This window comes from Hirundo rustica, chromosome 25 (genome assembly GCF_015227805.2).
Source record: "Hirundo rustica isolate bHirRus1 chromosome 25, bHirRus1.pri.v3, whole genome shotgun sequence".
Lineage (NCBI taxonomy): Eukaryota > Metazoa > Chordata > Aves > Passeriformes > Hirundinidae > Hirundo > Hirundo rustica.
Genome location: NC_053474.1, coordinates 4,524,745 through 4,547,807, shown reverse-complemented (window position 1 = coordinate 4,547,807; position 23,063 = coordinate 4,524,745). Strand labels below are relative to the sequence as shown.

General features: G+C 53.9%; 1 protein-coding gene across 4 annotated transcripts in view; it reads left to right on the top strand.

Annotated features, from left to right (window-relative positions):
* Positions 1–22,691, top strand: part of SCMH1 (Scm polycomb group protein homolog 1) — a 66,576-nt gene extending 43,885 nt beyond the window's left edge. Inside the window, exons 9-16 of one of the 4 annotated variants that reach the window (XM_040086106.2) lie at positions 3,355–3,587; positions 4,151–4,277; positions 5,294–5,494; positions 6,143–6,328; positions 12,146–12,277; positions 17,732–17,935; positions 18,943–19,085; positions 21,283–22,691. In XM_040086106.2, coding sequence (XP_039942040.1) covers positions 3,355–3,587; positions 4,151–4,277; positions 5,294–5,494; positions 6,143–6,328; positions 12,146–12,277; positions 17,732–17,935; positions 18,943–19,085; positions 21,283–21,408 — 1,352 coding nt within the window. In that variant the 3' untranslated portion in view covers positions 21,409–22,691. The remainder of the gene's footprint in view (positions 1–3,354; positions 3,588–4,150; positions 4,278–5,293; positions 5,495–6,142; positions 6,329–12,145; positions 12,278–17,731; positions 17,936–18,942; positions 19,086–21,282) is intronic. The other 3 variants (XM_040086111.2, XM_040086108.2, XM_040086110.2) reach the window with 3 other exon arrangements.
* Positions 22,692–23,063: the final 372 nt, after the last annotated feature.

Here is a 23,063-nt window from a genome sequence, read left to right as displayed (position 1 = left end):
GACACTCCAAGAGCCCTCAGCTGCTCCTTGTTTTGCCCCTCTTGGCCCTTTGGCCTCTTTGTGGCTGCTCTTTGGACACTTTTTGATAGCTTTAGATCCTTAATAATTAAGATGTAATAATAGTAAGAATAAGATGCAGTAAATTTAAGCTTTTGGCAGTTGAAGGACACTTGGGCAGTGATTGGAGCTGTGTGATAACCCTGCTTGCTGGGCACAGCTGTTTCCACCTTTGGAACTCTGTAGGTGCTGGGGTGGGTGCAGGCTGGGCACTGATCCCTGCATAGCAATCTCATGTTTCTGGACCACATCTGCATGACAGCACGGGCTGAAATCCTGCAGGAAAATAACAGGCACCTGAAAAGAAACTGCAGGCTCCTTTAGGAAGCATCCAGTCACTGGAAGTGGTGCCTGGGGGATGAGGCAGAGCTGTAATCCTGTGTTTGGGGGGCTGCACCATTGATGTGCAGCTACAGCTGGTAGGAGGACTCTGCTCTGGAGTTCTTGGTGTCTCCTCCCCACAGCTCAGTGCATCTGGTAGGGCAAGAGAAATGTATTAGCACAGCCTGGTGTTTACTCGGATTCTGGTTCAAATCCAACAAAAAGCCAGGCAAGTCTGCTGGATCATGGGAGGATAAGACCTCATTTCATTAAATCACTCCGGGTTCAGAAAAATGTCTGTGCATTGCATCAGTCTGCTGGGATCAGCCCCAGGGAAAACATCAGTGCCTGTGCAGGGCTGTGCTCAGGGCTGTGCTCAGCTGTACTGCTGGGCACACAGCTCCTATCTAGGTCACAGTCTGTGTCTCTGTCCTGAGCTGGCTGCACATTTAGATGTCGTTTAGCCTGTTGTTGTGAACAGCTTCCCTTGCTGTGGCAGCTCCTCCATCCCAGCAGGAGCCGTGGCTGTAGCAGGGACCAGGGATGTGCTGCCAGGGGCACAGGCACAGTGGGAACTCCTCTGGGTGGCTGAATGACACGAGGTGTCCCATCATGGGATCTGCATGCACCCAGCTATGGGCTTTTATTGCCCAAATCCCAAAACCAATTCAAGCCTGGCAAATCACTATTACGTGTTCTGTCATTGCAGCTGAAGTGGGCAGCAGATTTTCCTTGCATTTATTTCACCAAAAGATGAAATCCCTTTTTAACATAAAATTATACAGTGAAAGCTTACACCCCAGGACTTCATCTGACAGCAGTCTCTTTTTTCCTGGCACTGAGTTCCCAGTGCTGTGGTCCCAGGCTGGGAGCAAAGGGTGCAGTCCAGCTGCTCTGCCTACTGCATGCCAACTTCCCAAATGCTCCATTTCTCTGGGTTTGTTACTAGTAAAACTGAGAACACGGGTTTGCCTCACAGCTTCTCTGTAGAATTCTCAGTTTTTTCCTCCATGGTAGAGAAACTTCATTGTGGCACAGCTCAGTTTAGACCCTGAGCATTGTGCAGATCTCAAATGAAATGCTGCCTGCCCTGGCTTCCACATCCCTTTGATATTTAACAGTTTCTTTGAAGTATGGAGAGCGTTTGAATCATGGATTGGTGTAGGCTGGAGGGGGGCATAAATCCCATCCCATTCCACCCTCTGCCGTGGGCAGGGACCTTCCACTGTCCCAGGCTGCTCCAAGCTCCATCCAGCCTGGCCTTGGGCACTGCCAGGGATCCAGGAGCAGCCACAGCTTCTCTGGGCACCCTGTTCCATTTGATCTGTGTTTATCCTTCTGTCAGCTTGTGGGATTGTAATAAATGGTTTGATACAAACATTTCTCTCCTGAGATCAGTCATTGCACACCTGAAACCAGAGGCCCCACGATTCCACAATCAGCACCCACCTTACAATGTGCCATTCCTCCCTGCAGCTCAGTGTCAGGTGTCACCTGCTCCAGGTGACACTCCTGGAGTACCATCAGCTGTAAGAAGTGCCTGAGCTATCACTCATTTTCTTAGCAGCAAAATAATTTTGCTTTTAACAGCTCAAAGAGTAGTAAAACCATGTTTTCTGCCACATTCCCTGTGTCTGCCTGACACAAGAAAGTCTTCATTCAGGAAGTCAGGTAGATCCTGGTGACTGTGTGCTTCTTCCCAGCTTCTGATTCAGAATGCTAATGCACAAAAGCAAGGAAATAAAATTAAAACTAAATATGCCCACATGACAAGCAGAATGGGGCTGGATCCTGGATGCAGTGTGATTTTAAAGCTCATCCCATTCCACCCCCTGCCCATGGCCGGGACACTTTTTACTATCCCAGGTTGCTCCAAGCCCTGTCCAACCTGGCCTTGGACACTTCCAGGGATCCAGGGGCAGCCACAACTTCACTGTGCCTGGGGAATGAATCCTTGCTCACAGTAACTGCCCCTAAAATCCTCATTACAGAAACCTTACAAATCTCTGTATATGCCCACAGTTGTGCCATCCTGGTATCAATTTTTTATTGCACTGTTTCCCTGGCTAAGGCTCTTTTCCTTAACTACAAAGCCCCTGATTTCAAGTGTGTTTGCTTGTGTTTTTTTCCTAATTCCTTGCACACACATTGAGGTTTCCAGATGTGAGAAACAAGACATCCTAAAGATCACTCTGCAGTTTTCAAAATGCAGCAGGATTTGGGGTTGTTTCTTTTTAGCAGAAATTTAAAACAGAAGGAAATACCAATCTGCTGGGCTGGGCCAGCATATCTCTGGCTTTTAGCAGGCTTGGGAAAGATGACTAACCAAATCTAGGGGATCTGTGGTAGAGTATAGCAGAAACCTGGTTTTGACGTGGAAAGAGTGAGAAGATAAGAAGGAACAGACCTGCCCCTGGTAGTATGTGGGAGGAGCAGGGCAGCTGGTCCAGCTGAGATGAGCTGGAATAGGGGCAGTAATCCTTGCAGGCAGCGAGGATGGAATTGGTCCCTTCCACTGCAGCTTGCTGGAAATTTAGGGACAGAACAGATTTGATGTCAGCCTTGAGAGAGGGGATTTCCAGTGTCTGCAGCACTGGCTCTGTGACTGTCAGACAGGTCTTGACTGATCCCTCCCTAGGAACGCTCTCAGAGCCTTTTCCGTGGCCGTTGGCAGGTCACCCCTCGCAGAAGGAAGAGCTGTAGGTACCAGTTATTTTCAGGAAGGAAGGTATGGCTGCAAGCATGATCCTTCTGCAGTTCAGCCCATCCAGGTTAAGCCCCAGTGTCCCCCAGCTCGAGTGCTGAGCCGGGGCTCCGTGTGTTCGGTTGTCACTCTGGCATGGAGAGCAGTGCCCCCGCCCAGGGGTCTGGGACTACTCCAGGTTTTCCCATGTGACACTGTATAAAGATGGAGGCTGCTCTTGTTTTGATTCTCACCTGATTTAATTACATTTGCTTTTTCTCTTTTTATTTCAGTTGTGATTCCAAAGAGCCCTTTACCTGCCTCCGAAGTAAACTCGGAGAAACCTAGCATGCACAGTAGCACAAAGACTGTTTTGGGGCATCAACAAGGGCAAAGGCGTCGCAAAACAGGGAAGAAGCGTGGTCGAACGACCAAAGCGCTAATCCACCACCCCATGCCTACACCCTCCAAGTCAGTGGAGCCTTTGAAATTCCCCAGAAAGAGAGGCCCCAAGCCTGGCAGTAAGGTAAAAGCTGATGCTGATGCAGGCGGGTGAACAGCAGGTGCTGCAGGTCCTGCCATGGGTTGGTGCATGCGTGTGTTTGTGCACGTTTGTCTCAGCCTCTGGCTGTGTGACTGCAGCAAGTAGGAGACCAGAGGGGTTTGTGGGCTGGGAGTATCCTCAGAGCCCAGCCCCGGAGCTGTAGAGAATGTCTGTGTCCTAAAGATCATTTCCATCAAGAATCCGTGTCTTTGGAAGTGCATTGGCTGTGGAGTAGCATGGCAGATGCTGGGAGGATGACAGGATGGCCAAAGGGTAGAATAAGCTCTCCAGTCCTTTGTGTGTGGCTAGTCTGAGTCAAACAGAGGTGGCAGATCCCAGGCTCGTTATTTTTCAGGGTTGTGGTTTGTAAAATACACACGTATCGATTATAATCACTAGGTTCTTGAGACATCCCGTCATCACCATCAGAAATGTGTCATGTTCCACAGTGCCTTGTCTGTTGGATGCAGAGGAGAGAGTGTAGTGATCGTGGGTGGTAAAGGAGAGCAGGGGTAAAAGGAGAAATATCTCCTCTTTTTCTGCAGAGGAAACCTAGGACATTGCTGAACCCAGCACCCACCTCTCCAACAACCAGTACCCCAGAGCCAGACACAAGCACTGTGCCCCAGGACGCTGCTACAATCCCCAGCTCTGCCATGCAGGCTCCCACAGGTAAGGAGGGTCTTGGACCACATTCTTGACCGGATTGCACAGTTAGGAACTGCAGCAGGCAGGCAGCAACGCCCCGAGAGAGTCCCGTTTCTTCCTAAGCCTGTAAACCAGCAATCCTTGCCACCCCAGAAAGGCTGGCCTGAGAGAGGCACGTGAGTCCAGAGCAGCTGTCCATTGATCTTTCTATTGGAAATAATGAAGTAGGAAGATTGCAAGCCCACTTGTTGAGTGCAAGGACCCCTTTCCCCTGCATGCTGGTGTCTCCACAGCTCTCCAGGGACATTTGTGGCCCATTGTGCCCGGGGGCAGTTGGGTGTGCAGCAGCCCTTGTGAGCCCCGAGCGTGAGCTCTCCCACACCATGCAAGGCACAGCTGCTGGAGCTGCTCAGGGGGCAGAGGAGGTGCTGAAGGACTGTGATCTGCCCAGCTCCAGCCAGGATATCAAGGCACACAGGGACAGGAGGGAACAGGGGAGGAGGAGGAGCAGCAGTGAAGAGTGTGTGCACTGCTACAGCTGAGGATGAATCTGGCCAGGAAAGTGTAATGCAGAGCTGCTTTTGACATGTTGAGTCAAGCACTGGATATGGGCTGAGCCCTCTGTTTCCCCAGAATGTAATTGGCCAGTTTTGAGAGGAACATAAAGAAGCCAGTTTCCCTAAAAAGGAAACGTTGTGGGAACCCCTAGAAAGTGGGGGCTGCGTTCCTTCTCCCCCTGTGAACATCACAGCCACCTTTCCTGGCTGGCATGGAAACCACTTTACAGCCTGACTGCAGGGGAGAGCAATGGGAGAAACAGCAGCAGTTTGGAAGGTGAGAATGAGGCAGGAAGATTTTGGAGGTGATTCCCCTCTAGAAGCGGCTCCACTGTGAGGATGCAGTCAGGCAATCGTGGTGGATTCCACTTTCTGAGTGATTGGACGGTCTTAAAATCTCAGCATCGCTCAGGTTGGATGTTAGGCATCTGTTTCTTGCTTTCTTGAGTGGGTTAACGGCAAACACGTTTCTCATCTTGGCAGTTTGCATTTACTTGAACAAGAACGGCAGCACTGGGCCCCACCTAGACAAGAAGAAAGTTCAGCAGCTGCCAGACCATTTTGGACCAGCCCGAGCTTCTGTTGTTCTGCAGCAAGCAGTGCAGGCCTGCATTGATTGCGCTTATCATCAGAAAACAGTCTTCTCCTTCTTAAAACAAGGCCACGGGGGAGAGGTCATCTCAGGTGAGAACAGGCCCGCAGCACTTTGCCTCCAGAGAGGTTGTTGCAAGAATTCTCTCGTTGGAAGATGTCTGTCCTGAAGCTGTCTGCGGCCACAGGTCAGGGGCAGATGGAAGAGTTCTGTCTTCTCTTTCTTGCCACACATCTGTGTCAGTGAAGCAAGAGCTGGCAGCTGACTCAGAGCGGAGCAGTTCCCGTGGCCTGCGGGCACAGCTGCTGGAGCAGGCAGTGCTCAGTCCTGGCATCAGCCTGGGCAGCAACCCTGCCCCACCGAGCGGCCCCCCGGCACTGCCCCAGCCCTGGGAAGAGCCACAACAGGGGGGAATTCCACAACTCCTCACAGGAAGACGAGAAACGCCCCGGGTTTTCATTTTCCTTTAAGCCCGTGCCTAGCTGGATCTGCGAGCTCAGGCCCCTCCTGGAATCCTTTCGGTTCCCTCGGACGCGGCTCCCCCGGCGCTGCCGCCCCGGCCCCGTGCTGGGTGCAGCAGGCTGGTCCTGGCCTGCCCCGGCAGCGGAAGGCAGCGGCTTTTTTGGCTCTCGACAGCCCCGGCGATGCTGAGATCCAGGAGCTGGCTGTGCGGCCCTGGGCGTAGCCTCCCGCCTTCGCGGGGGGTTCACGTGTTGGGCTCTGTTTGTTTCTGTCTCCAGCTGTGTTTGATCGGGAACAGCACACACTGAACCTGCCAGCAGTAAACAGTATCACCTACGTCCTCCGCTTCCTGGAGAAGCTCTGCCACAATCTGCGCAGTGACAACCTCTTTGGGAACCAGCCTTTCACTCAGAACAGCCACATGCAGCGCTCACACGAGTACGACCACGACAGGTATCTACCAGGTAGGAGCTGGGGCGGGGGCGGCGCTGTAGGGACCCAGGTGCTCCGTGTCTTAACCCAGATTTTATCTCAGTTTTGGAAGGAAGGCAGGCGCCTGTTCCGGGGCCCTCTCCCAGGGTTCATTACATCACACCCAGTGTCGTGCACGTGCCCGCAGGGCTCTTGTTGTGTAGGATTCCAGGTGCGTTTTCTGCCTGTCAGCTCGGTTTCCATCTCCGCTGTAGGTTTCCGCTCATCCGTGCTGTTTCCTTGTCTTCCCTCCTTTCCTCGTCCCCCAGTCCTTCCCGCTCCCTGTGATCTGATTATGGTGGCTTCATACAGCTAGGAATTCGAGGGAAAGACTGCATGAGGAGGGAGAGTGAGAACATGCAGCAGGTAAACTGTAATTAGAAATTAATTAAAGCAGAGTGGTTTCTGTGCTGGCTGTGGATCTGGTGGCAGCAGCCAGGGCATCCAACCCTCTGTGACAGCGTGGCCTGTTCAGGGGTGATGGTCATGCAGCAATCCGAGGCGGAGGTGGTTTTGTTTTCCTTGGTATGGCATTGAAGCAGCTCACCCCAGCAAGACAGTTCATGCCACGGTGGAGATTGTCAGGCTGCAAAACTGCTCTGAAGCAGGAGCAGTGGAAATCAAGCCTGGTAGTTCACCCACAGTGCGGGGCAGTGGCAACAAGCCTGGAGTGATGGCTGCCCCAGTCTGGGGTTCTGGGGAGCTCCTGCTCCAGGAATGTCAGTTGTGGAGAGGATCAAAGCTGGCTGCACCCTCTTAGGTGGTTGACAAGTTCTGATCTCCTCTCCCGTCTTGCCGCCTTCCCCCTCTAGTCAGCAAATAGCTGTTGCGTTATTTGAGGTCGTTCCAAAGTTAATCCTTTGCATAATTATGGTTCTGGCAAGAAAAGCAGAAGTTGTATGAATGTAAGAGGATGGGCACTTAGGAAGAGCTCTTTCAGAAGAAGTTGCTAAGCACGAGGTGTAGGAGCAGCAGCCAAATGCCACAGTGCTTCCATTCATTGCACCTCACAAAGCACCTTAGTCAGAGTCTAGAGAGCCAGGGGATCTTCCCATCCTCTGCCTCCTCCTGGCTGGAGCCAGCAGGGCCAGGAGCAGAGGAGCTGTAGGACATGCAAGGACAGGAGCAGCATGACCAGTTACTGTGCCTGGAGGCTTTCCCCTGAGGAGCCTTCAAATAGAAGAAATCCCCATGTTTCAGTGTGGAGGTACCCTGTCGTCATGAGAGTGGGTAAAAGCACCCAGCTCTGGGCATGGATGAGCTCACACACAGAGTTTCCAGCCCCCATGAAAGTTCAGTGGTGGCTGTGCCAAGAGTTGGGCTGCTGGGCAGAGTGGAAAAGTATAAATCAGAATTCAGGGAAACTCGGGCAGAGCCCTGGATTTGACATGATGCTGACATCTGCCCATCCTGAACTCCGATTCAGAGTGTTTGCAGCACTTAAAGAAAAATCAGCCATAGTCAGAGGTGTGACAGCACCTAGTCCTGCAGTTCATCCTGGTGTCTGAGCTTGTTGGGCATCTGCTCATGTAACACCTTTCTCAGGCACCTGAAAGAAGGTGGTAAACTTCATTATCCACACATTGCAGTGGCTTCTGGTGAGGACAGGGAAACAATGCTGGTGATTTTGGGAAGTTTGGGCTGGTCATGGAGCAAAGAGGGTGGAGTTGTACATCCTTAAATTGCTCAGATGTCAAGGCTGCTGTGGTCTCACCTTCAGCTCTGCATGTCCTGCCTTGTTTCCCCTCCAGTACAGGAATGTGTTGTATGGGGCTGGTTCTTCCAGTAAGCGGCCACTGGTTAGGACTGGGAGCTGGTCTGAGTTCCCAGAAGAAACTGGTTTTGCAGGAGCACCCCTGTGGGTGCCGTGCAGGATTGGTGTGTGTGCTTGGGGCAGAGGGAAGGTCTGCAGGCACCCGTGGGTCAGCAGTGTCCTGCCATTGTGCCTTACTGAGTAAATGCAGATAAGGAGAAGCAGATGAGCTGTACATCAGGAGCAGCCGTTTGCAGGGAGCTGGGATTGCTCTTCATAGCAACATGAACATGATGTGACCTGGAGCCCTCTGAAAACATGGGACTGGAGAGACCTTCTGCACCACTGAGTCCTGCTGTTACAGCACCACCACACATGGTGCTTCTTGCATTAACTCTGGAGCTGCAGATTTTGCTTTTCCACTGGAGACCTGCTCCAGGGTTTTATGCTGAGATTTTAGAAACTATGTTGTAATTTCCAGCCCTAATTTATTCTTGGGCAGCTTGATGTCTGTGTCTCCTGGTCTTAATATTGTCTCTTAGCTTAATTTGGTTCTCTTTCTTCTGGATGTATTTGCAGAGCAGTTGTAGCCTGTGGAGGTTTTGGCTGCTTTTCACTCTCCTCAGAGAGTGTTGGTTTGACTTAAACTTCATGGGGTGGCCAGAGTGCCACCCTGCACTCTGGGGAGGAGCTCAGGGAACCTGGTGCCACAGCACTGGCAGCGCTGTGGTCACAGGAAATGTCTGCAGTCACTTTTAGTCACTGTGACCTTGTACCAGGTAATGATCAGCCTGTCCTGGTCACATACCCCGTTCTTCTCATCCACTGTTGTCACCTGTAGGGCTCATGGGACAGTGCTTTAAATGCACATCTGGATTTAGCTGCTGGATTTTCCACCTTGCTGGTTCTTGGTTCTACATATATCCTTCCTGCCTGGTTTTAAATGCTGCTTTGTCTGGCCTGACATGGGAAGACATCAGCAGATTTCATCGGTAAATCTCTAAAATTCCTGCCCAAAGTTATTACAGTTACGAAATGACACTGGGCTCAAGGATGATCCTCAGGCAGATTCACTGGCACTTGCTCCCAGTCTCATGTTCCTTCTCAGTGTGCTGCCAGCAGCTTCACCTCTCAAATCACATTTCTGTGCATAGAGCCAGGCTCCTGGTAATTCATGTTCTGTCTCAGCTGGTGGCTCTCTATATGTAATAATAGATGTGTGTCTTGCTGCATTCCAGGTGTATGAGGTTGGTTTCTCTTCCCTCATGTGGTAGATCAGGATTTCCCCATCACAGGGAGGCCGTTGTGTCGGCTTCCTCTGATGAACACCTGCCATAGAATGTGCCCTGTGTATTTCCTGCCCTTCTTTCAGAGCTTGCCACAAGCCTTGTGGTGCTGCTAAGGTGGGACATAGGCATTTTATTGTAATTTTCTTTCCCACCTGTTTTTTTTTAAGTATTAGCACTACTTTTCAAGTGACTCTCAGTAATGCAGTGCTGAGTTCTGTTAGAATTTACTGCAGCAGACACGGAGTTTCAGGTGTGCTGTCATTCCTGGCTTCCTCTGCACCTTCAGGTCTCCAGTTTGAGGGCATTCAGTTGTCTGACTTAATCAGTGGCGGATATTTTGGTTCCTGTCCTGTTTCTTTTACCCTTAGAGCCTTGCCCCCAGTGCTCAGCATGGCTGTAGCTGGAAGTGAATCCCAGAATGGTCTGAGTTGGAAGGGACCTTAAAGCTCATCCCATTCCACCCCTGCCATGGGCAGAGACACCTCCCACTGTCCCAGGGTGCTCCATGCCCTGTCCAGCCTGGCCTTGGGCACTGCCAGGGATCCAGGGGCAGCCACAACTTCGCTGGGCACCCTGTGCCAGGGCCTCCCCACCCTCAGGGGAGACATTTCCTCCATATATCCACTCTAAATCTACCATCTTTCAGCTCACAAGTGCACTGAGTGCAGGTGGATGCACTGAGCCGGGTGTGCAGGTGTGCTCTGCAGCCAGGGAGGAGGTGCCAGTGCACTCAGTGCAAGGTGCATTGTCCTTAGCTAGAAGCCCTGAGTGGCCTGATGAGATGAGGTGAGTACTCACTGCTCGTAAAGGCGTCCATGCTGGTGGCTCTGGGATGGCACACAGCACCATCTAGAACAGCAGGTGAGCTGCTCCTCCCACCACCAGCCTCCCAAGGCAGGAGAGGTGAAATACCCCTCCCAGCTGTCCTGTCATTTGGAGGCAAGGACAACCCTTTCTCCTTGTCTCTCAATCCTTACCCTTCTGCACAGTGTCCCCTCGCTCTGTTCCCCTGTGCTTGTTCCTTCTGCAGCTGGAGCACGGGCCCATCTTTGCTTTTGCACTGTCACAAAACACAGAATGAGTTAAAAACCTCCCTGCGCTCCCCATCCCCTGAGGTGCACAGCTCCAAGCTGAGCAGGGCCTTTTTCCATCCAAGTAAATGATCTGCTTGTTCTCAGCATCCTTCTCAAAGTGAGCATTTATCCACTGATATCCTTCCCTCTCAGATTATTTCCTCTTTGATGATACACATTTGTGAGGTTTATGTCATTTTTGAACTGAAGGCATTTTCTCTTTATTCCTGATGATCTGAGTACAGCTCTGTCTGTTACTCCATTTCTATATTTTCTTAAAACTTGTCCTTTAAAACTAGAATTCTATTTTTGGTTTATCCTCTCATTAATTTACACCGACCTCACTCCTGATTCCTAGGATTAACTTCTGTAACCTGACCCGCTGTGTTTGCATTACTTTTTACATCAATCACTTTAAAAAAAAATAACCCATACCTGATGAAACCTTTGTAAAGCATCACCTTGTGTTGTGGTTCTGTGGCTGTTGGGTGAGGAAGGTGCAGTTTGACACAGGGCTATCCAAAGACATTACCAAGAGCATGTGTTCCCCTCTTTGGGCAGTGACTGTTTCTTACATGGACTCATCCTGAGGATGGAATTTGTTTTTCTGGCAATGTCACGGTGATTTTTGGTCATATTTGTATGGAGTCCCAGTGCCTCAGTGCAAGCAGCTCTTTCATTTCTCTAAAGTGTATTGGTTGAACAAGTACCTTTCCTACCTTTGTGTTTCTCCTTAATCAACTCAGTTGTGCCCATCCGGTGCTTCCCCCAGCTGTACCTCTGTTTGTTGGGCATTCTGCATCTCCCTTGGTGTCGATCCCGGTGTTCCCCGCCGTACCTGTTGCCCATCCTGCCCTGTGCCAGCTGTGAGGGCTGCTCCAGGCTGCTGCTGGCTCCTGGCAGGAGCGTTTGACCCCTCTGTGCCACCCCCAGGAACGCTGCGAGCTCTCTCGTGTCGCCCGTGCTCAGGGTGGCCGAAAGGGCCCAGCTGGGAGCTGCTGGCCTGTGTGGGCAGGGGGCAGCTGGAGGGGCACCTCAGCTGGGACAGGCTCTGCCACCCCCGTGTCACCTCCCTGGCTGCTGTCCCCATCAGTGTCGGTGCTTCCATTCCTCGTGCATCCACCCGCCGACGCCGTGTGTGCAGAGACGGCCCAGCCCCTCCCAGCGTCCCGTGTGCTGTGCGGGATGTGCAGAGTCCCATCCTTGGGGTGTGTCCGGAGAGGAGCAGCAGTGACAGCACCTGAGGGCTCCGTGGAGGGGGGAGATGGAAAATTGGAGGAGGGTTTAATCCAGCACTGTGTGTGGCACGGAGGGGGTGCAGATCATCCAAGGTTTGTCTGCCGGTTGTCCGGGCGTTACGTGCATCTGAAAGGTGCCACTGGGATGAGCAGGAGTTGTGTGGGATGAGCCAAGGTGTAGAATGAGGAGAAATGGAATGAAGTCAATTAGAGGTGATATTTGGGTGAAATGTGGCAAAACATGGCTAAGATTCTTTGTTAGTTTTTTTGCCACCCTTTTTCTCTGATAAAACCTGCAAACTCTGCTCTGTTGAGCCCTGCCAGATGTGCTGGGTTGCAGCTTGAACAGGTGGTGGGTGCCCAGGCTGGCGATGCACACAAGGCTCAGGGGATTCTGTCAAGATTGCGTTTCCCAGGAGGTCTCCTCTCCTAAAGAGGGCTTGTTCTCTTTTCCTAGACAGAAGCAGCTCGTTAGACGGCTCTCTGCAGGGACCAGGCCGGGGTACAAAGCGCTATTCCCAAGATTCCCCTCCATACACTGCTCCTCTCTCCCCCAAGTTACCAAAGAATGACCGTCACCCTTTGGAAGGTGAGCACAGCGTGTCTCTTCCCAAAGCTGGCCGTTCCCAGCGCCCTGACCCGGCCGCAGCGGGCTCAGATCTGCCGTGCCAAACCGAGCCGTGGCTTCAGGGAGCTGCTCCGCTCGTCCCTGGCATGGGTTGTGCTTGGTATTCCAGAGGGGAGTGGATGAGCTGCTCCGTGGTGAGACAGGTTCCCCACACAGATGTGTCAGGCATGTGGAATGCAGCGGGAATTCTTTCCAACCCTGACAGTCATCATCTCACACCCTATAATCTGGTTTAGTTTCCCTCGCTGTGCATGGGATTAACAGTGCTCGACCTGCCCAGCTGCCTCAGTCAATCTGCCCCGGGTTTCTCCCTGAGGGTTTGCTGCAGCCTGTTGTACAGATGCTGATGTGCAGCTGTACGGTCAGGAACTTGCTGCCCTTTCCCAGGATCTCATCTTGTTCCTCCCAGGCCTCCCTAAAACAGCCAGGGGTGTCACTGGTTCCACCAGCTCAGCCACACCATTCCCTTCCCGGAGTCCCTTGGGATACCATCGGTGCAGATGTGCTGGGCCACGTTCCCAACAGCAGCTGCAGGGGTGTCCTCTTTGGTGTGGGATCCACAGGTGTCCCCTGCTTGCACATGTGGGAGATTTCCAGAAAGTCCAGGTAGCTGGAGGACTCCCTGAACTGAGTAATCTTCAATGAATACACTCCCACTTTTGTTCTGAGCTGCAAACCCTTCATAGTGCAGACTGAAAATTTAATCTTACTGAGGCTTTTAATTAATAGATGGTGAAATCTGCCAAGATGTTAGTCACAATTCTCTGTGACTGAAATCCCTGAAAAATTGCTGGAGACTCCTGGGTGGACTCACAATTCAGTGGCTTCATGCTCTGTTGCTGTCCCTTTAGAACCCCTGTTTCCCTGGTTTTGTGGGGGCTGCTTTTCCCTGGTTTTTGCTGGGATCCCAGGTGTGAGTGCCCAGGCTGGCACCACTGTGGGGGATTTTGGTCTGTGTCCTGTGCTCTGCAGAATCACTGACCCTGTCCCTAAGCACAGCTGCTCTGAACTTGCCCAGAGCAGCTGTGGCTGCCCCATCTCTGGAAGTCTCCAAGGCAGCTGGATGGGGCTTGGAGCAGCCTGGGGTAGTGGAAGGTGGCACTGCCATGGCAGGGGTGGGACTGGATGGGCTTTAAGGTCCCTCCCAACCCAAACCATTTCATCATTCTCTGATGGACAGTTTCCAGTGGCCTCCTTATCTGCAGTGATTAAAACTGCAGGTCTGTCACAGAGCTGAAGTGAGGACAGAGGTGCTGTGTGGCAGTGCCCCATCTATTCCAGCACACTGACAAGTCAAAAACTGTTCCCTGAGGCCCCTTCTGTTTCCCACCTCCAAATGGGTGCTGGTCTCCTTGATTCCCCTCTGATGCCTCAGCCTCATTTGGGTAACCTTTGGGTAACCTCCTCCTCCCCCAGCAGGTGGGACATGCAGTGTTCAGCCTGTTCTTGAAGCACTGCATTGCTCCAAAGGTTCAGATGCCTTGGTTGGGTGGTGAATATTGCACACTTTGCATTGTTAGTGAAGAGAGAAGGTTTCCATCATGGGTAATTCCAAGGAGGAGCCTTCATTAGGTTTCTACAAGATCGATTCTTAGGCTGCTTCAAAGTCTATTGAGTTATCCCTTGGCCTTCAAATGGGTTGTGCTGTCTGGATGCCAGAATTCTCCAGCCTCTTCCAGGAAAACAAGTGGGCAGGAAGTGTGTCTGCATGTGAGGGGGTGATCCTTCTGCAGCAGCTTGGTCTGGTTCTGTTCTTTATCCACGCAGGGAGCAAGGAGATGCAGTTTCAAATTCCATCTAGAAACTCATTCTTATCCCACAGCTAAAAGCTGTAATGAATACATCCTCCTCCACCATGAAATTGAGGTTCAGGCGGGAATATTTGCATTTCAGAGGATATATTTTAAGAATATGCACCTGAAATACTCAGATATTGAATATTTCTCGAGCAAGGAACATCTTCTCATGGGAATGAACTCTGCCTCAGACAGCAGCTCCTGAGCACACCCCAGCTTGCCATGTGGAAGGCTGTGAGCAGCAGTGGGACATCTCCATTCACCCTGCATTTGGCAAGAAGCAGGGACATGAGGAGAGGATCTCACATCTTACATTGTTTTTCCTCTTGCATCCGGTGGCGTTTGTGTGGCTTTTTGCTGAAACGCTGCAGTCCCAGCACAGTGGGGACCTGCCTTCACAGCCCATCACTTGCTGGAAGCAGTGGGTGTTCAGGAGTAGTGCAAATCACATTTGTGCTTGTGGCCAAACTCCCGTGTTTTAGCAGTAAAATGACACTGTTGAGTCTATAGCGCTATTTGTTTAATTAAACTTTAATTATCTGCTCCCTGCTTCTCAGCCACTAATTGTGGCATATTTCCCTACAATGTGCCAACTGCCAGCCTTTAGTTAAATCCAACAGTTTGTGTAAGGAAAATCTGCTTAAGGATCGGCCACCTTCTCCTCTGACTCTGGTTATCAAGGGTGAAGGATTCTGCCTGAGTACAATTGTGCCCTGCCACTTGCAGGAACATCTTGTCTACAGATGATTCCCAGGGGCAATAATCATTCCCCTCATCTCCTTCTCCCTTCCCTGGAGGTATCATTCATTGAGCAGTTCCCTGTGTACTTGCATTTCTAGGAAAACCCTCAATCTCTCTTGCACTGATCCAGCCACAAACCCCCCAGGTATGCTGCAGTGCTACAGCCCAGCCAGGCACTCCCCTCTGCAGGGATAGGGAACCTGGGGATCACTGTGTGCCCTCAGTTTTACCTCCTGGGCAAAGAAACATCGTGTTCATGGGCTTCATCCATGGTCCTCGGGTGTGTGATCACCGGCGTGTGAGAACAGGATCCCATATTTGCAGAATGCATCACAGCACATTCCTGTCGTGAATTAATTCCTGGGTTAATTGTTGAGTGAAGTCATTTCTGAGGGTGAGTTTTGGATCCTCAGCCTTGCACCGACAGGAGCCTGTGCATGTGCTCTCCCAGCCTCCCAGGCTGGGCCCTGAAATTCCTTCTGCTGATGCCAGTCCCTGCTGTGAGAGCTCTGGGGTTTTTGGGACCGCTCACACACGTGTGTTTGCATCACCCAGCACATCTGGGTGAGTGTCCCAGGACTTCCTGGCAAGCTGAAGCTCTCTGTCGCCTCAGAAGGTGCTGGGGTTCCTTGGAGGGCTGAGATGCACAGCTCGGACCTGTTCCCATGCCCACAGCCACTGTCCTGTGACAGCCCTGAGACTGTGCCCACTGCCCTCTGTCCTTCCCTGGCAGTCAGCACCCTTCCCCAGATGTTTATTGGGAAGTGTTTTGGGGTTTAAACAGAACTGTCCTGTTGAACAGGAGACCTGTTTGGAAGCAGCTACAGTGGAAACCCACTGGTGTAAGCGACACACACAGGTGGGTCTGACTGGGCAGGGGTTCTCCAGCAGGTTTCCAGAGCAGCCAGCTCTGGTTTGTGCCCAGTCTGGGACTGAAATGCAATGGTGGGGAGTGCAGAAGGGGTTTGAAGTAATTCAGGAATAGCCATGGGTCAGCAAACCATTTTTTTATGCATCCAGAGCAGGTGAGATCACACGTGTCCATGCAGGAAGTGAGTGACAAGTGGGCCAGCACAGGACAGGTCACCAGGGGTAAGAGTCTTCACACCAGCAGTTTGTACCTGAGATTTTAAGGCTGTGCTGCTGTTTCTGGGCTCATCCCAGAGACCTAAAAGCAAAGAAAGGCAGCAGTGCCTCGAGTGCAGAGTGGCAAAGCCCTGAGGTGGGAACAGCAGTTAGCCGGTGATAACCCCACACCGGGCTGGCCAGCAGCCAGACAAAGGTGTTCCCATTTCATATCCTTGTGATGTGAAACCCTGGAAGGTCGGGGCTGGACCAGCTGAACTGGCCTCTGCATCTGCTCAAACACAGGCAGCAGGACACGAGACCAGAAGATCCCAGCTCCCAAAATAGTGGCACAGTTCACAGAAACCAGAGCAAATAAAGTGTAGCCAGGAGAGGCTGCCCCAGTCGATGGTTCCCAGTCTGCAGCACTTGGGAAACGCTTCAGGCTCTGGCAAGCTGCGCTTCCCTTCGCTGGAGAGTGGCAGCATCAGCTCAGCAGGGAATATAGGAAATCTCAACAGCTTCTGGGTCTCACAGGCCCAGGATCCCGCACCCTCACCATGATCCCAGTTCAGCACAGCAGTGCTCTGCTGGCTTCTCACCTGCTGCTCCTGTAGTCTGGGAGGTGCCAGGGAAGAAACCCAGGGCCTGGCCAGTGCTCAGGCTTCTTCAGCCTTGTCACCTGCCGTGTGTTCGAGTGGCAGCAGCTCAGCTGTGAGCTGCCCTCAGGGTCCCTGCAGGTGCTGGTGGAGGAGCTGCAGCTCCCAGCCACGTGTGCTGGCAGGTCTGGAGTGCGCAGACAATGCTGTGGAGCTCCCTCCCTCCTTGGCAGGTGTTTCACCACAAAGAGCACAGGTGTTTGAGGGTGACTTGTGAGGCACAAGGACCACCTAGGCTGAGACTCCGTTGTGCCATAGTAAAACCTGCAAAGGTGGCCCTGCACTGGAGCTGTCGCAGTGTAACAGCAGAGGCAGATCCTGCTGCCTCAGCCAATGCAACCTGTCACATTCTCCTCAGCCCCTCCATGCCCACAGTGCCACGCACAGCTGCAAGTTCAGTGCATTTCTGGAGAAGGTTAGGAAGCCAATGCTGCTCTTAACACCCTGCCTGGGGAGAGCCCCCAGCCCAGGCGCTCTGTGCATGTTCCAGTACAGGGAGCTGGCCTCCGATGTGGAGGCTGGAAAAGGGCCCGGCAGGAGGCCAGGAGGGATGAGCAGCTCATCACCAGCGTGTTGCTTTTGGGCCCAGAGGACCAGCACGGTGTGGGAGCATTGCCTGGCCCTGATGGCACAGCTCCCTCCTGCTCTGCAGGTCCCTGACACCCCGATGCCAAACACCAGGGCCGTTCCCTTGCACGCTCATGCTGAGGATGTGCAGTGTGTGACCCCTCGGGGCGCATCCCCTGCCCTTCCTGTTCAGGACTGTCTGTGTTGGGTCTGTGATCCAGGTGGGACAGCCCTGCCCTACCCCGGGGTGCCCCTTGGCCACAGAGGGGCCCAGGGCAGTCAGGCCACAGGGCTGGGCCACGGCTGGTGGTGGCATGAGCAGAGTAGCTGAGCAAAGGAGCTGCTGCTCCAGTCTGGGACCGTGGTCACTGTGCTGGTTGGACTGGGACTGGCAGATGCTGACACCATTTGCAGATTGGCAGCTGGTGAATACCAGGGCTCAGCAGTGCCTGGTTTGATCCCTGTGCTGGGGAGACACCAGCCAGGGGTGGGACGCAGCGAGCGCTGCCGCTGCTGCGGCTCTGCCCCGCACGGGAGCGTGGGGCCGTGGCGTTCGGGTGCACTAACTGCAGCTTGGTGCGTTCCAGGTGAAACCTTTGTCCTGGGAGATGGCCTCCCGGGGCCCTTAGAGCCTCGCCTGGACCCCATGGACTCTGCCTTGAACTCTGTCAATTCATCCAGCCACAGCAGGAGCTCCAGAGACTATCGCCTGCCAGGATACAGGCACCTGCACCAGCCCTCTAGCCTCAGCCAGGGCAGCACCTCTGCCCTGCGCAGGCTTAGCTCTGGGGGTAAGAGCTCAGAACAGCCCTGCAGCTGTACATTGGGCAAGAAAGGGCTAGTCTAACCCAGTTACACCTTTCTAACTTCAGCAAGCACCAGAGGCTGGGCTCTGCACAGCCAACGAAGTCTGTTAGGTGTGATGGCAGGTGGCAGTGTGGACAGGTGATGTTTCTCCTTTGGCTGGTGACTGGGTGGACCTGGGGCTCAGTGGGGAGGAAGGAACAGGCAGGAGCTGTGTCCAGGTGATAAAAGGGATGGACTGGGTCCTGTAGGGATGGACTGGGAATGGCTGGGGAGTCGAAAGGTGCCTGCTGGGGCTGGGAGGATGAGCAGATGCATGAGTGGCACTTGTGTGTACCGAGGAGGAGGGGCAGGAGAGCTGGACTGCTCACTGCAGCATGTGGGATTGCAAAGAGCGTCACTTTAGGTGCATGGCATCAGTAAAAGCCTCTGAAAAGCTCAGGCTGCTGGTGCCTCCCCCACAGGTTTTCAGGCAGAGCTGAGACAAGGGGCTGTGCACACGGGGAGCAGGACCTGTGCCAGCTCATGTTGTGCTTTTGGACAACAGGAGGTCACCTGTGGGTTCAGTCCATCAGATGGTGCAGGCAGTGAAAACATAAACCAGCTCTGCCGTGTTAGATGTGCTAAAGATGTTGGGAGGGGAGGAGGAACCGTGCATGGGGAGAGAGGTGGGAACGGCAGGGGGGTGTTCTGCTGATGTGGGAAGTGTCAGCCCGTGGACAAGGAGCAGTGAGAGCTGGGGACAAACAAGGGCGGTGGGGCTTGAGAGGAGACAAGGGCCCAGTGTAGAAGGCTGCCCTGAAGTGAGGCCTAAGGAGAGGGAATAAGGCGTCGGTGCCAGGCCTGCGCTGCAGGAATGCGGGGCACACCTGGGACGTGCCCCTTGCCGTGTCTCTGCCCTGCTGTGGGAGCGGAGCTGAGTGGTGGATCGAGGGGGAATGGCCCTGGGGCGGTGCCAGGGAGCCCCAGTAACGGCGCTGTGTGGCACCCCCAGGGTCGGACAGGTACCTGGGCTCCCGCGACGTCTCCCGGCTCAGCAGCCGCGACCCCTCGTCCTGGACGGTGGAGGAGGTGATGCAGTTCATCCGTGAGTCCGACCCACAGCTGGGCCCCCACGCTGACCTCTTCAGGAAACACGTGAGTGCCACGGTGCACGAACAGATGTGGGGGTGTGTGGGGTGGGGAAAATCCACAAACAAAATCCAGGAGAGTCAGAACATGGCAGCACTTCAGAGCAGACGGAGGTTTATGCTTAATAAAAAGATCTTCATAAATTCTGCTCATGCCCTGTCTGGGTTTGGATCCTCATCAGAACCCCTCAGGAGCAGCCTGGGTACGTACAGAGCCTCTGCAGTGAATCCCAGTGCTGAAAACACAAACTCTGCTCCTCCTGGAGTCCAGTACTCACCTCGTGGCAAACTTCTGCTGGCAAGAAACACATTCCAAGTGGGATTCACAGAGTGCATTGCTGCTCAGCTCCTGTAACAGGGAGTCTCCTAAGGCTCTGGTCCTTGTGCACATCTCTAAGTGTAAAACAGCTGCAGACACAGTGTGGAGTTTGTACCATGACAGCTACAAGAGAGGTTTGGCAGCTGCGTGTCCTGAGCCCTGCAAGAGCTGTGTTCCCTCTGCCTTGTGATAAAGTCCCCGTTCTGGTGCTGCTCCTGAGGAGCAGTGGGAGCAAACACCCAGCACTGTGTCCTGCTCCGGGCTGGGCTGACTCAACACTTCTCTTTTTAATTTGTTCTATTTTAGAAACACCAATGATTGAGAAATGTTTGTTTTAATTATGAAAATCCACCAAGGGATGGAAGTGCCCTGGATTATCAATCCTGAGGAGAACTTTGCTTTTGTCTATGGAAGGGAAAAACAGATCAAACGTTGTACTGGAGATCACTGGAGATCTCACCAAGCTGAAAGCAACTGAGCATTGACATAGGACAGGATTTTCTGTTGTTCAAGATTGTGACTTTTATTTTTCACTTACAAGCCAATTAACATTTCCTTCATGGAAAACTGTCCAGTGCAAAACTCTGGACCCAGCCTGGACTGGGTCATGGACAGGAGTGCTGCAAGGGACTGGGAAACTTCCACTTGCAAATGCCAAGTACAAAGCTGTTTTCTGGTTATTCTAAGCTTCCTGATCCATCCCCTCCTTAGTCTCAGGAGGGACTCATCTGGCTCTGCTGTAAAGCATCAGATGCTTTGAAAGCTGCTGTGTTGGAATCAGCCCCAGGGGGGATGAGGAGCACCACCACGCTCTGCCAGTGGCTGGGACTGTGCTGTAAAGCTCCAGAAATAGAACCACAGAATCATTCAGGTTGGAAAAGCCCTCTGAGGTCATACAGTCCAACACTCTCCCAGCACTGCCAAGGCCACCACTAAACCAATTTCCCAAGTGCCACATCCACATGTTTTTGGGCACTTCAGGGATGGTGGTTTCAGCTTCCCTTTCAGGGAAGAAATTTTTTCCCAATATCCAGTCCCAGAGCACAGGCTTTTTGGGTTTCAGGATCTGTTCCCTCACCTCCGTCTCCAGCTGTGTGTGTCACAGCAGGGCTGTCACCATCGGCACATCCTCCGCCAGATTCCTCCCGTGCTGGGATGGCAGTGCCCTGGAGTGAGCATTGCCACTGCCTCTGTCATTCCTGTCGGTGAAACCTCCCTTTTCCTTCCTCCCCGCCTCCCTTCAGGATGTGCTGGCTCTCTGGAAATGGCTCCTGGATGTTCCCATTGCACACATGGTCTGGGGCTGCAGCAGGGTGGATGTAGGGCTGCCTGTGCTGTCCATAGTGGGGTGTCCATAGTGGGGTGTCCATAGTGGGGTGTCCATAGTGGGATGTCCATAGTGGGATGTCCGTAGTGGGATGTCCGTAGTGGGATGTCCGTAGTGGGGTGTCCGTAGTGGGGTGTCCATAGTGGGGTGTCTGTAGTGGGATGTCCGTAGTGGGATGTCCCTCCTGGGGTGTCCATACTATGCTGTCCATACTGGGATGTCCATACTGGGATGTCCCTCCTGGGGTGTCCATACTGGGATGTCCACAGTGGGATGTTCCTCCTGGGGTGTCCATACTGGGATGTCCACAGTGGGATGTTCCTCCTGGGATGTCCATACTGGCATGTCCACAGTGGGATGTCCCTACTGGGATGTTCCTCCTGGGATGTCCATACTGGGATGTCCACAGTGGGATGTCCCTACTGGGATGTTCCTCCTGGGATGCTGCTGAGCTGGGCTCTCACACCCAGCCCTGCCGTTGCATTTTGTGCCCAGCCTGGCTGGGGCAGGGCTGGAGCTCCCAGGTGCCATCACAAGCTCTGTCCTTCATCCTTGCAGGAGATCGACGGGAAAGCCCTGCTCTTGCTGCGGAGTGACATGATGATGAAATACATGGGGCTGAAGCTGGGGCCGGCCCTGAAGCTCACTTACCACATCGACAAGCTAAAGCAAGGCAAGTTCTGAGAGGACTCCCGGCAGGATGGATCCTGGAAGCTCCGCTCCCGGCCGTCCCCACCCGCGCTCACCTGCCGACAGGTTCGCATGCACAAGCCCCCTTCCGCCGCCGCCGGACACTCCCCGTGCCCGCCCGGCCCCACAGCGCTCAGGAGGAGCCCGGCACAGCTGGCCTTTGCACCAGACTCGAGCTGCGGGCCTTGGAAGCGGAGGGTCTCGTCCCCGCTGCCCAGCCGGCGCTTCTCCGTGAGCTCCTGCTTCCCTGGGATGGGGCGGCGCTCCAGGCAGTGCCCGTGGGCGCTGGGTGTTTGCCTCAGCTCCTCCGGCTCTCGCTGTGGCTCGGCGCTCCCGGGGCAGCCCCTGGGCACTGAGCCTGCCCAGCCTCAAGGGGCTCGGTGCCCGTGTGCCCTCAGCCCTGTGGCACCACAGGGAGCTCTGAGCGTTGACCACCCAGCCCTGTCTTCCACGCTGGGGGAGTCCAAACACCCGGCTCTGCCTGCCCCCTGCTCCTGAGCTGGCTCCAGCTGGGCACGCCGGGCTGGGCATGGAGGGCTTCACATTTATTCCAGACTGGGGAGTCCGTGTGGGAGCGTGGGGCGAGCTGGGAGAGCTGAGGAGCGGGGCTGGGCCTGGCGTGCCCCTGGCACAGATGGGCCTGGGCTGGTGTTGGAGGCTGCCTGGATGCTGCAGGACTCGGCTGATCCTTCTCGCCTTTTTTTCCTTTTTTTTTTTTTAATTTTTTTTTCTTACTAAGGAGTTGTCTGTTTCAAACGACGAGATGATTTTTCTACCTGTGTTGAACTCGCAGCTCTTGGCGATTTTTAGCCAGAGCTGCTAAGGTTTGTCTTCCCAGGGGCCCTCCTGCTCCTCTAGAGTTTCGGTGTGTCCCAGCTCAGCGTGTGCAAGAGGGTTTTGGGTCTGGCCAGAGCACCCCGGGGTGGTGACCTGTCCCGGCATCACTCTTCCTGTGAGGGCTTTGCCCTTCCCGAGGCACCTGTTGGTCTCAGGCAGTTTAATGTATTTATTTTTGATGGCACTTGAGTGGTTCCCGTGGTCTCCGAGATGTTTCTGCAGCTGCACGAGGACTGTGGGGAGTGGAGCCACCAGCTGTGCCCCCGCAGTGTCCCCTGGACAGCAGCTGCCAGCTGGGGGCTGCCTGACGGGCAGGGGGCTGCCCAGACCCCGGAGCATCAGCAGCACCAGCCTGGCCTGAGCGGGGACAGGGGGGACAGGACAGCGAGGACAGGACCCAGCTGACAGGACAGGGGGGACAGGACCCAGCTGACAGGACAGGGGGGACAGGACAGGGGGGACAGGACAGGGGGGACAGGACCCAGCTGACAGGACAGGGGGGACAGGACAGGGGCGACAGGACCCAGCTGACAGGACAGGGGGGACAGGACAGGGGCGACAGGACTCAGCTGACAGGACCCAGCTGACAGGACAGGGGGGACAGGACCCAGCTGACAGGACCCAGCTGACAGGACAGGGGTGATAGGACAGGGCTGATGGGGCCAGCACGGGCTGTCCCCAGTGTGTGCCCACACGCACTCAGCGCACACACACACACACACACACACACACACACACACGCTTCCCCTGCAGTGACCAAAGGGCTGGGACGGAATCTCCACTCCGAGCACTTCCTTCTCCTGTCCTCAGCT